General features: G+C 38.6%; 1 protein-coding gene across 4 annotated transcripts in view; it reads left to right on the top strand.

Annotated features, from left to right (window-relative positions):
* Positions 1-13,621, top strand: part of CDH13 (cadherin 13) — a 435,704-nt gene that overhangs the window by 254,327 nt on the left and 167,756 nt on the right. For all 4 annotated transcript variants that reach the window (XM_064386249.1, XM_064386248.1, XM_064386250.1 and 1 more), the window contains one exon: positions 15-159. In XM_064386249.1, the coding sequence (XP_064242319.1) occupies positions 15-159 (145 nt within the window). The remainder of the gene's footprint in view (positions 1-14; positions 160-13,621) is intronic.

Raw genomic sequence — 13,621 nt, 5'->3', positions numbered from 1 at the left:
TCCTGTTCCCACAGCTGGAAGTGGAGGTGGTGGATATGAACGGGAAGACCATGGACGGCCCGGTGCGCCTGGACATCTCGGTCATCGACCAGAACGACAACAGGCCCATGTTCAAAGAGGGCCCCTACATTGGGCACGTCATGGAGGGATCTGCCACAGGTGAGTCCCTAAGCTTTCTGATGTTTACATTCTTGTAATGAAGTTTCTCATGAACTTTTATGTAAATATTTATTGTTTTGCGTTCTTTTCTGGAGGAGGAGAAATTTGATGGTCTGTTGGTTTGTCCAGTGTCATTGGAGAGGTGACACTTTCATCCTCCAACCCACTGTCACTTTTGAAAGTCACTAAATATTAGATTCAGAGAATAAACTTCCCTCCTTCTTCTTCTTCTTCTCACCTTAGAGTTCCCATATCTGTGTAATTTTATTTTCTGTCCTATTGTGACAAGTCCGAGCCAGTCCCAGCTCAGCAAATAGAGCCTGAACAAATCCACTGTTGAAAAATACATTATTATCATGTCGTACAAGCTTTCTTGCTGATTTTGTGCCTCACTGGATTCTCCCTTCACAAAAAGAAGCGGGAGCAGCACAACTTTAGGACAATGGGTAATGATTTCTGGAAAATAAGTCTCTGCAGTAAAAAAAAAAGAAGTAAAAGGAAAATACCCAGAAATTAGTTGGAAATAGGAGATTTGATTTAAGTTCATGTTTTTTATTCATCTCTGGAATCAATGAAGACAACCCCTAGGATACGATTAAGATTCAAACCAAATACCACAAGCAATTTCTGTGCAGAGTGGGAATTTCACATTTTTTTTCCTGTAAGTTTAGTTACCAGAAGGGTTATTTTTATTTGTTTATGTAGCATGAGTCTGGTAAATAACACAAATAAATGGAATAAACTAATGTTGTCGGGGAGATTGAAATACTGAACAATGCTGGTAAACAGATGTTGTAAATGCAGATACAACCATTGTAACAAAACAAAAACACATTGATAATTAAAGTTAGTAAGGAAAATGTTCTAATTGAATTTCCTGTTGATTTTGTCTGATGAGGAAATTCTACAAAAGTAAGATATTGTTCCAAGTTTTAATGTGGGTATAACCATCCAAGTTAAACTCTTCCATTATATTATGTGAGCTTTCTGGTGAATTTTGCATTTTCACATTGAGTCCTTCATATCTAAAAACCTGTGGGTATGAAATGCATTACAAGCTGCTCTTTCAACAGATTAAATTTTTGAGGTAAATGTTTATTTACCTCACTGGTGACAAGCATGTAATGAAGATATTGATGATCTTTTCAGCCAAACAAGAAATGTTTCATATTTGAGAATATGGCTGCCAGTGGAACACTCTTTTCTTTTGTAGGTCTCTAGTACATTTTTTAACTGGCAATTCTCTATTTTTATTATCCATAAACTCTCTTTGCTTTGCTTTTTTCCCCACTCCTTATGCACTTCTGATTCAGTGGAGAAGTTTCTCAGCCCACCTTCCAGTGAATTCTTCTGTAATAGTTTCATCCATTTTCTCCTATTGCTGCTTTGTATTGACTCAGGTATCATTTAGCATTTTGATTGTCTTTCCTGTTGGCCAAAGTTTGAATAATTTTTCTCCACTTTCCTTCCCTTACACTCCCTCCCTTCCCTCCTGGTATTCATCACATTAAACTTCATAACCTCATTTGCCTGGTGTCAAGAGCACCAGTGCCTGCAAAATTATTTTGTGCACAAAGGAACCTGTGGAATCGGGGTTGGCTGGAATCAGTCACAGCTCTCTAAGCAGATGGCACCCACTCAGCCAAGATTTCCTGGTCTTCTTTTCCATAGTTCTTCCCAACTCATGGCACATATCTTCAAGTTATTCATCAGGCTCTGCTATTTTATCACAGAGGTTATCAGAGAATGTTCCGAGCTGGAAGGGCCCCGGCTGTCGTGCTGTTCCAAATCAAAGGTTGCACTGCACAGCTTGATAGGAATCCTGATGTGCTGGCAAGTGGCATTCCTGAGTTCTTCCCTTTGGATTGCAATTGTGCTGTATTTCATTTCTGAAGCTGCAAAAGGAAGGCTTTGTATGGGGATTTTTGAAGGAATTTCGAATGAGTTGGAGATGGGATCTCTGAGTTTTTGGGTGATGCAGGTTATTTTTCTTATCTTCTATATAGGTAGGAAGGGTGAGTTCAGTTCACATCTTCACAGCATAGTTCAGAAGGTCACAAGACCCTTAGTTATAAGAACTTTCAAGGATTTATTGACTAATAAAATACTGTTAAAAAAGATATTGATGTTTCTGATCCAGTCCTTAAATATTTTGTTTTATGGACTCATAGTACTTATGGACTCATAAGCTTTCTTAGTTAATTATACACAAACTTACAGTACTTAATTTTAAACTTCTTGTTTACCTTTGTATTTTTTTTTCTATATCTTAAACTCTAAAACTCTAAGCTTTCTTTTTTTTTAGCTTAATGTGTTTCTGCTTTAAATCTACATGCTTGCTTCTACTACCTAAGTTTGGAAGTCTCTTCCAAGGTCTCATATCAAATCTTGTGTTTAATCCTAAGCTTTGGCTTACAGGCCCAAAATTCTGAGAATTCCCTGCATTTCAGATTCCAGCTTTGTATTGGATGCATAACCTTATTCCTTATCAAACAACCTTCAGCTTTGTTCAAGCTCTGAATCAAACCCACACACTGAAATTCTGCTAAAAATAAAAAGTGCTCAAGTAGGTATCTTAGATTTGTCTTGATGATCCTTGGACCAAAGTGTAAATGTCCATGGATACCAAAAATTCCATGAGAGATGCACAGTTATGTAGAGAAATGTGGAAATATAGTGTGAAACTAATCTGCAGGATTTGGAGCCTTTTAAATGCATTCAGATTATATTATTATATTTAAATTATTATTACAGGGTTCCTGTGTGTTTTCCTGTTAGGCCACAATTTTATCAGTCACAAAACCAATGGAATTCTCTAGAGACTTTCCATTCATTTATTGACTCCACAATTGGACTTAGGTGTTGTCTCTTCATCAGGAATATCAGAGAATTACTGAGAGAAATAAATCTTGGAGAGAGTTAGTGTCAAAACCTTAAATATGCGAACCTTAATTAAAAAAAATAAGTGAATATTCATATTAGACTTCCCTGGTGTTGCTGTAGGACATATTTTCCAGATTTTTTATTGTTTTACAAAGTGACTTTTTTTCCTTAATGATTTGAAAGTTAATTCCTTAATTGGGGAACAACACAGAAATTACAGTGAAAAGTTGTGCCAAACCCCGTTTAAGAAGCTTCTTTTCTTTTCTATCTGAGACAGATATAAATCCACCAAAACTGAAGAAAACATGGAAACAGCGTGTGATTTTTGTATTTATTTAATCTGTCTATGAATAATTAAAAAGCCTTTTGAGCACAGTCCCAGTGAGGATGGTTTGGATGGTGTTTAAATAGATTTTTTTTGTCACTAAGGCCATTCACATTTTTGTGTGTGTGATTTTTAAACTCACAGTAAACACCACTGGTTATTTGGACACCTACAATTTATGTGCCATCACATTTCTGGAGAGGCAAGTACCTGCCTATAATTAGTGAGAATATGAACTGCATTACAATGAGTTTCATCTGAATTTCAAGCTAGGGCTTGCCAGACCTTATAATTAATGATAAAAATATGTGACTGCTAGGTGATATTGCTACAGATTTATTTCTTGATATATCATTCCTGAGGAAATTTAATAATATAGTTAGTTACAGTAAATTAGCTCTTTTCAGGGAAAATTGTCATAGTTCTGAAAATAGCCCAGAGTCAAATCCTAACAAAGTACATTCAAATTTGTGCTTGAAGTGACCACAGAGAGACTGAGATTTCTATTAGATCTTTTCCTGGGGGGACTTCAAACTTGGAGGCTATTTATAATAAATAAATAAATTGAAAGGCCAGTAGAAACTGTTTGAAGACAAGAGAACCAGTGTGATTTGTTGTTTTTTATTTATACCAGCTCCCATTTCTGGATGGGGATGCAGTCAGCATATATGTACCAGGAAAATAATGTCTGAGCCTGACTCAGTGACACTGATGGCAATTTTTGGACTGACTGTAATGGGTTTTGTGTTCGCTGCACTGCTGATTTCTCATGTTTTTGTTTTCTGAGTTATGACCCAGTTTATTTCCTGTAGATCTCTGCTTTTTCCAGCTGCCAGCCTCACCTGAGCACATTAATGAGGGTGGCTCCGATCCCATGGATTCCATAGGCAGGCAGAAACGTTTGGATATCTCACTTTTAGAGGTTGCAAAGTGGAGGAGGGTTAAATGAACTTGGCAGCCACCTCATTTCTCTTGCTGGAGGCACTTGACAGAAATTATTTTAAACACATCTGACGTTATGTGACTTACAACAATATGCTGCAAACCCAGTGGGGTAAAACCTTAACTGCAGTGGTTTAGCAAAATTGCTTGAGAATTGCATTTAAAGAAAGTAACTTGTTTTCTGTGCTGCACAATAGCCTGGATCCATTGCATTCCAGCCAAGGAGCCTGGACTGACAGATGTCTATAAATAATTGCTGGAAATAAAGGGACACTTGGAGACATTTAGAGAGGAAACAGAAGGAATTAAGAAGAATAGCCTAGAGGGTTCTGCAGTATCATAAAATAGTAATTTGTAGAGCTGGATAAAACATGAGGAAGGGGCTGAGTATCACTGGCAGCTCTGCACTAGAAAATAGTGCAGTGGTTCAGGTAAATGAAAACTGGTGCTGAAATGATGCTTTTTTGTTTAGAACAACCTGACAGGTTGGTTGCTTTGTTGTTTTTTTTTTTTTAATACTTAACCTAACAATAAGTTCAATACACAGATTAATAGAAATGGGATTGTATATAATAGATGGAGTCAAAGGAGTCCATGAAAGGGAAACAAAAGGCCAGCTGGCCTAGTGAAGTGGCAAAAATAAATTTGGCATCTTTGACTTTTACACACCTGTTGCCAGCTCTGATGCATTTCAAATATTCTGGTGCTGTTTTCCAGGGTCTCTTTATTTGGGCTCTGCAATCCTTGCTGGCAGAAGAAAGGTTGCCAAAGCTGTAAAATGAATCAAATTGCATTGAATTGGGTGAAGTCTCAAAGTCTTCTTCTTTCTTTTTACCTATAAATCCCAGGAGACAGAGGGAAGTCAAAGGATGTTTTTTACAAGTTATCTTTTTACTGAAAGATTATTTTTTTTTTAAGTCACAAAGAGCCATTAGAAAAGGATAGTAAAGGATACAATATCTTTTTATTTAGGTATAAATAGAATCTGGAGATTTCCAGGCTTCTGATTCTGCCTGCACCAGGGTTAGGGTGACACTTGAGTCTTTTTGTCACAGAAGTTACAGTGTTGTGCATAAATGTTTATTTGTTGATATTTTATTGAGTTGGGTTTTTGCAGTACAAACTTAGAAGTATCACTAGATCTGACCTGCAAAGCAGAAATATGTCAGAAAATTCACCTAAAAACTATCTCAAAATTGAATTTTTGAACCTGAAGTTTTTTCATTCAGAGCACTGCCACTCAGCAATACTCAGATTTAGAGGAGATTTGAAATGTTAAATGTTACATATTTAATTATGAAACTTACTGCTATGAGCTCTTGTAGAAAACAAAATAATTGGAATGAAACTGTGGATGAGGAAGCCTCTGACTCAAAAGAAACAAAAGAATAAAAAAACCTTCTTTATTTGTTAAACCAGCCTGTTTCACAGCTTTTCCCCAGTCCTTCCTACTGGAGATGGAATGCTCAGCTTTGGGTATAACTCAGCAGAGCAGTTTCTAAGTTCCTTTCCTTCCAGATATGTTCAGTTCTGGGCAAACTTGAAAACTTGCTGATGGCAAACTTTCAGCCATCCTTTCTTGGGATTAATCATCTGCATTTCAACAAAACTCCACTCGCTGCCTCAAAACCCTTTGTAATCTGGCCTGTAAATGCAATGGATATGAACTAGGTGGAAACATCTGTAATGTCAATATTTAAATTTCCAAGCAGAAGCCAAGCAGCAGCCAGGCTAATTATGCACAGCTGCTTTGTATATCCCAGTAGGAAATTTTTCACAGATCTGTGTGGAATAAAATACAGCTGTATATGAATATAGTTATTGTGTGTATGTATAGATATATCTATTTTTTAATATGCATGACGTGAATATATTGCAGAGAGATGAGCAGATATAGACACAAATATCTGATCTTTTATGAGGGATTCTGCTATATTTTATTTACAGTGTATGTACATCATAGAAAAAAGAATACGTATTTACTAATAATTTGTTGTATTATGGCAGACAAAGCTGTACATCCACTGTAATCTGCCTGATAGAAATTGAAAGGAATAACCCATTAAAGCACTACCAAGTAATTAACAGGTTCCCAGGTATGCAAGTGTGCTTAAACCAGTGCATTTGGAGGAAATTAAAATAATCTCCTGTGTAGCAATTAGCAGCTCCCTCAGCCTGGGTCTGGGATGGGAATGTTTGGGAGCAGGAGGCTCCAGGGTTCAATTAGTCCTGATTTCAGCAGAGAGGTTAAACCCAGCTCAGGTGCACAGGTAGAATTACTGGCCTGCTTGGGAGGACTGGAAAGGAGTCATTTTCTTCAGTGCCAGGCAGAGAATGCCCTTTGCCTTTCTGCACAAGTTGTTTGTGTGCCCACTGCCCCTCTTGCTAAAATGAGCTTTTTTTCTTTTTTGTTTTTCATAGTTGCACACAAGTTATACCAAAATTCAGCCTTATGGCCAGGTCAGCATTAATGCCTGATGTTAAAGGCTGTAAAAGCATCGTGGTCTCTGTGCCTTGGACCATCCATGGAGTGAAGTGCTCACAGCTCCCTGCTCAGAGCAGTGGTGGTTGGAGTTTTGGCTCCTCTTGCATTACAGCCCAGGCTCATGAAATAAAAATGAGTATGTTTCTTAATCAAAGAACAAATGAATTTTAAAAAAAAAAATGCTGGAGTCCTTGCTGGGTACTGGAACACAAAGGCTCACATGAATTTGTGCAATTTGGGATGTAATTGTTTGCAAAAGGAAATTTATGCACTAATTTACTTACCAGTGGCTTTTGCACCTGGGCTTTTGCACCTGTTTTGTGCATCTCCTTCTGTTCTCTCAGAAGAGACAGGGATGAGCTTTAAAGCTCCAAGCACTTTGGACACATGAGATAAACTCATCCATGTAATCAATAAATTGAAAGATCCTGCAGTCCCAGGAAAGCATTATCTGAAAAAACTCACGGCTGTGTGGCAGCCTGCAGGGAGGGAGCGTGCTGCAGCCCTCTGGGCAGGCTTTATTAGTGGTATAAACCCTCAGTTTGTGTTTATACACTTCTAAATCACCCTTTGTGGATATTGCCTTGCCATCCCCTCTGCAGGCCAGCAGCCCTGCGGGAGTCAGGGGCCTGGCAGCATCCACTCCACCATATTTCATCCAGATCCTTTAGAAGTGCATGAAAAGGGTGATAAATCCCCAGAACCTGCAATCATGTGCCATAAATTGATGATGTGGTTCCAGGCTGGTGGCAGGGATGCTGCAGTTGAAGCCCCATCCCACCCACCCTGTCCTCACACCGAGCTGGGTGTAAATCCCAGGCTGGTGTCACCAGGGGTGGTGGCAGGGCCAGTGTCCCCCCTGACTGCAGGGCTGTGCTCTGGCCACTGCTCCGAGGGCCAAAGCACAAAAAAGCCAATAAATTGTCAGTGCAGGCAGGCTTTCCCCCAGTGTGCATTGCCAATAGACAGATCCATCCTGCGTTTATTGTGGAAGAGATGAATGGAAAACTCAGCACTGCACAATGGCAGGATTATTTACTCCCTTGCAGGTTAACCTGATTAATTACAATTTTAATTGAAAGCTATTACCAGATAGTGCCTATAAAAAAATTAAACCGTATGTTCACATTTTTCTTTATTTTTTTCCTCATTTCTCCCTTTATTTCATGCCCTCACAGTTCTTCTTCTTTCCCCACCATTTAATACTGGGGTTTAAATTGCAGTCTGTAATCCCATGAAGTCAAAAAGTGTTGCACACTACCCTTGGAAGAGTGAAAGCAATTGCAATAGGAAAGGAAACCTTAGTGAGAATGACCCCACAGTAATCTATTTTTGAAGTATGAGAAGTCGGTAGTATTTTGTAGAAATATTCAAAATAGCTCATTTGGCTTTCAGATACTGGGCACAACTTCTAGAAAAAGGCACTCTTTGACTTCTTCATTCAGATCACATCTGTTAAATACAGAAAATGTCCCCTTTGCACACCACTATTCATTTCCACACACAGTTGCACTGTTTCTCTATAGCACTGTTCCATGGCCGTCCACCAAAAACAGGTGGGAAATTACATTTATTTTTAGAAGTCAAGCTCTCCTGGAGAGTACTACTAACATGCATGAAAGTAAGCAGGAGAAGCTTTTATAAAATGACACATTTATACCTGAAGAACTTTCTGGAAACCTTGAAAAGTTTATTATTGGCTTTCTTGTGGAGGGAAAGGGGGAAAGGTGCTGTCAGCTGATGCTGAGCTAGATTCACACCTGGGGAATGTGATAGACAGGTTGAAGGTGAGATCTCACAGTTCTTGCTTTCAATCCATCTTCTGCTGGTATATATTGGAAACTCCAGCAGAAATGTTTTTTAATGTGGTTTGAAGAAAATATTAACAGGTACATATTCAAGACAGTGATTTTTGGGAACAAAATATAGCTCATCATTGCTATGATTTAAGCACAGAACAGTAAAATATATTTTTGATGGAAAATACATTACTTCAGGTCTATGTTTCAATTGTACTAGTCAAAGTTAGGAAGGCAGAAATATTTTGATTCCGAAGTAAAAGGAAAAAATAACTTGGATAAAGAATTTTAACTGATTTTTCCTCAATCCTTACTTATTATACTTAAACCCACTGGTAGTTTGAAAATGGAAATGACTATGTGCTAAGAATTATGTTGGTGACAATAGTAGATGTTTTCTTGGACAGCTCTGTCTCAGCATCAAATCTGAGTTTTAACAGTGTGTTTATACAGAATGTTCTATTCTAAAATTAGTGTGGGTAAAATATGATTTTAGGAGTACTAGAAGTATGTAATAAATGTTTTAAGAGACAGGAATATTATAAAAAATGTGATTTTCTATAAAATAGCAATATTTGCCATGCAAACCTTATGGCAGTACATATAACACCTCAAAAAAAAGATCTTCACTGCTGGATGAAAATGTTTCCATTTCCTCTGTGGAATCTCTGAGAGAAAAACAAAATATGATTTCCATTATAAAGGTAAAGAGCACAGTCTATTTTTAATATAATTTCCTTTTAATCATCAAAAACATTGTCAAGAAACTTGGCAGGGAAATTTATTTTTAACATGGTTTTGAAATTGAGAGACACACCTCAAGACAAAGCTACTTTAATTAATGAAATAATTAGCAGTACACTGCAGGTCTTGTCCATGGGGTCGTATGATTACTCACTCAATTAATATATTATGAATTTTCTTCCAGTCTACTCGAGGGTGTAATTTTATAAAGCACACATGGAAATTGTATTTCTTGGCCTTGCTGCTTTAGGCTCTAAAAGGGCAGAGTGTGATCTCACAGAGAGAGGTAGGAAAGATTTATTTCCCCAGTTGAGTGGGGGCAAAAAGCACCCAAAACCAAAGTAAAAAAAAAAAATAAAAAAGCAATCAAAACCCCCCAAATCTGCACATTCATTTCATCAAACCCTTTTCACATCTCTCAGATGAAGATGTGTTATTTGTTGCTCCAAGCAGAAGTCTCTCATCTATAGTGACAACCTTTGGGCTTTGAAAATATTGCCAGTCTCAGTATGTTTTTACAATCTGAATTTCATGATGTTTGATTAAAAAGGAATCTCTTGAACAGTCATTCTCTTTTACCATTAGCAGTTATAAATACAGTATCTTCCTTTAAAGGAGCTTTAAATTTTTAAAGAGGTGTTATTTGGAAGTTTTTTATCTGTCATTTCTTGCCATCAACCCTGTGGTGTATCTGAGAAGTTTGGAAGGCATCTGAAACACTGAAGTGAAAGGGAGAGTCTGTGAAAGATCTCTCTTAAGTGACAATTCCTCATGTCAGCTGGGATTGGCATTTTGTGAAATCAGTAGGAATGTCAGTGGAATTTATACAGGCTCACTACTGCTAAAAGCCCATGCACTACAAATCTGAGTCTTTGGAGATGGAATTGGTAGCCGTGCCTATTTAGGAGAGCAAAAAGCATCCCTGCTACATCACCAGCTCTTTGGTTCAGAACGTGGCCATAATGTAGGACTGGATTTCTTAGAATATACAAAATTTAATAAGGTTGTCAGCATCTCAGCTTGACTCTGTATGGGACTTTGCTTTCAGGATTTAATTCACTACCTTAATTTTCTTTTCTATTTTGTTGCATGAACCATTAATTAACGCCATTGATCTGGCAGTTTGAATTCTTCAGCACCTGCAGCACCTTTGCTGGAAATCTTCATGCTTAAGTACTGCTACCCAAAGCACTCTGTAAATTCTCTGAGTCAGCACCTAGGTAGCATTTTTTACTCTTCAAAAAGTTCTCCTCTGGGGCAGAGCACCAATTATAAAAATGCAATCACAGCAGTTACATGATATTAAAATAAAACTTATGCAGTAGCACATAATAGCAAATCAAACTATTAAACAATATAGAGTTTCCTTCTGTATGCAAGAATAGGCTCTTCTCCCACAGGCTGTAGAAGTGCCACAGTCAGAGGAATTTTAAACTTTGCAGGGTTGGGCTGGGGTTGAGGCAAGCCCTGGAATCAGAGAATCATGGAATGGTTTGGGGTGAAGAGACCTTAAAGCGAATCCCATTCCATCTCTGGGAAAGTTTTTTAATCAACATCATGAAATTCCATTCCCTGCCATGGACAGGGAGATCTTCCACTATCCAAGCCCTGTCCAGCCTGGCCTTGGACACTTCCAAGGATCCAGGGGCAGCCACAGCTTCTCCAATCTGTGCCAGGGTCTCAGCACCCTCACAGGGAAGAATTTCTTCCCACTATCCCACCAAACCTGCTCTTCTTCAGTTTGAAACTGTGCCCCCTAAAAACCTCTAGCTCTGCTGTTTATAAGGATGAAGCCAGGATGAATGTAGAATGAGTGATGTACTTCTACTGAACTTGCTTTGAGTTTTCCACTGACAGCAGCAGGTCATTGTCTTAAGGAAGAAAAATGGGATCTGGGTGCTTGGGATCTGGGATCTGCATTCCACTGAGACACAGTAATTCCAGTGCCAGCAGCAGCTGAGTAAAAGTGTTTAAGGTTTTGGTCTGACAAATTCTGGAAAACTATGAACAAGTTGAAGGTGTACTCGGATAAATTGTGTTGGAGAGAAAGCTCATATCCTAAAACCACTTTGAGAATTTCTGGTAAATAGTGGCCAGACACTGAAAAAATATTCGTATAAACAGAAAAAAATAGCAATAGTATTAAAATAATGCAATTCTGTTAGTGGAGGGACCTGAAACACTGAAATATCTCTGGTGTGGCTGTGAGCAAATGGATTTTGCACTGCCTGCCATCACTGCTGTACAAGGTTATCAAAACAGATAAGTTTTGATAAAGTTAGCAATAAATGTAATCAACGTAGCATGGACACTGCTGATCTTGTTATGCCAACGTTTTGTGCAGATGGGATGAGCAGTCCCCAAACCTGATTGGCCAAAATCTGACACAGGAGATGAGTTCCCAGCTGTGGCAGAGAAGGGACCTGGAAAACAGAAGCAGAGGAGAAACATCAGCATGTTTTAACAGACAGGGTAATGGATCATGAAATTGCAGACATTACTGTTTGGGTGCACTGGCGAGCATTGTTTTGCAAACTTCTTAGTTTTTTTAATTTAAACAGTTTTGCCTTCTTGAATTTAAGCTGAACTCTATCATAGCTTCTGTTAGAAAAAACCTACAGTACTCAAAATAATTATAAGACCAGAAGATAGACGTGCCCCTTGGGCTTGTTGTAATCTTGCTTATTTGGCACTTTCATCTGGGGAGGTTACGCTTTCAGCAAGGCTTGGTGTGTGCTGCAGGCTTACTAGGAGAGAACTAAAGAATTGGAAATTTGATCGTATTTTCTTAGCCACGGAAAAAATAAGTTAATAGTACAGCTTTTCTTTTCCAATTTTCATTTTTTGAAGGCTTGCCTTTGCTAGTTAAGATAATATAGTTTATCCATCCTCTGGGCTCTTATTTTCTCATTGCTACAGCTGTATCCCAGAAAGCTGAAATTATCAGCTTCAGGCTTCATTGCTATTGAATAAAGTTTTAACTCATTTTTCTTTTCTCTTTTTTTTTCTTTTTTTCTCCAAACTGAAGAAGCCTTTTGCAAGCAAGCAGGCAGGCAAGCCTTCTGTTTTTCCCCTTTTCCTGCCTTTCACATTACAATTTGTCTGTCAGTTCCTTTACGAGTAGCTTTCCAACTGGAAAGTGTAGGGGAAGGACATCAAAATTCTGGATGTTTTCCTGGCTCACTCTATAGATTAAAGCAGCAGTTACAGCATTATTAACATTCTCTTCAAAGCAGAGTGAGCAGAGGAGCCCGTGCAGTGCTCCGAGCAGCCCCAGCACAGACACATCCCCAGCTGCTGATTGTGCCACCTCCTGCCAGGCACCACAATTTGGAAACCATTTCTCAAAAGAACCTTTGTTCAGAGTGTTTTTGCTGCTGAATGGAGATGTCTCTCTCCTAAATGAAACAAAATCAAATCTCCTGATAAAGGCAGAGATTGTTTTCTCAAACCTCATCCAGGGAGAGAGGCTCTCCCGCCCAGGCTGTAGCAGGGAGTTTGTTCATGCCCACCATGGCTCCATATTAAATATATTGTTCCATAAAAAGTGTTGTGATATTTACTCAGTGCTGATACATCCTTCTGTTACTTTGGTGTGCCCTGAGGGGTTTAAACACTGTATGCTGGAGTAGAGGAAAAAAAATTCTTCCTTAGTTTATGGATTTTTAGCCTTTTCATAAGCTGTGAGGATGTGTAGTGGTGATGTTGCTTAAATACTTCTAAATTTGCTTGGGCTGCAGCAGCCAAAGGAGTGAAAACACTAAAAAAAATAGTGTTAATTAAGAGAAACCAAAAGAAGTAAAGGTTTCTTTGTTACTGTGGGTTTTCTCTTGCCAATCTGGTATACCTTAGCTGCAGGCCAGTCCCTCATAGGCCCAGGAATTACAACCTGTTGAATGCTAAATAGCTGCTGTGGACCAATACTAATGAGGATCTGTGGAGCAGCCTCCTTGTTCCTGGCAGCCAGAGGGAGAAAAGAAGGGTATTTCATGGTTTGCTACTCTGCCTAGGGACACCGAATTTACATATGGCCTAAAACTGCTGATCAGAGCTAATCTCCCTGATCATTATAGCTTGAAGAAAGGTTTAATATTCAGGATGTTCTGAAGGTTTTTTCCTAAACAAAAATAGGCTGCATGAAAAGTGGGCCATTGGCAAGCCAGGACTGGGAGCTGCTGCCAAGAATTTTAATGGCCTGATGCTAAGCACTGAGGGTTTGTGCTCCAGTAAAACTTTTTGTAGTTTTTCTCACAGGTACTTGTTCAGTTTATTCTGTTGTCTCAA

The sequence above is a fragment of the Passer domesticus genome, chromosome 12 (genome assembly GCF_036417665.1).
Source record: "Passer domesticus isolate bPasDom1 chromosome 12, bPasDom1.hap1, whole genome shotgun sequence".
Taxonomy (NCBI): domain Eukaryota; kingdom Metazoa; phylum Chordata; class Aves; order Passeriformes; family Passeridae; genus Passer; species Passer domesticus.
The sequence above is the reverse complement of the archived record's forward strand: the minus strand, read 5'-3'. Positions and strand labels throughout refer to the sequence as shown.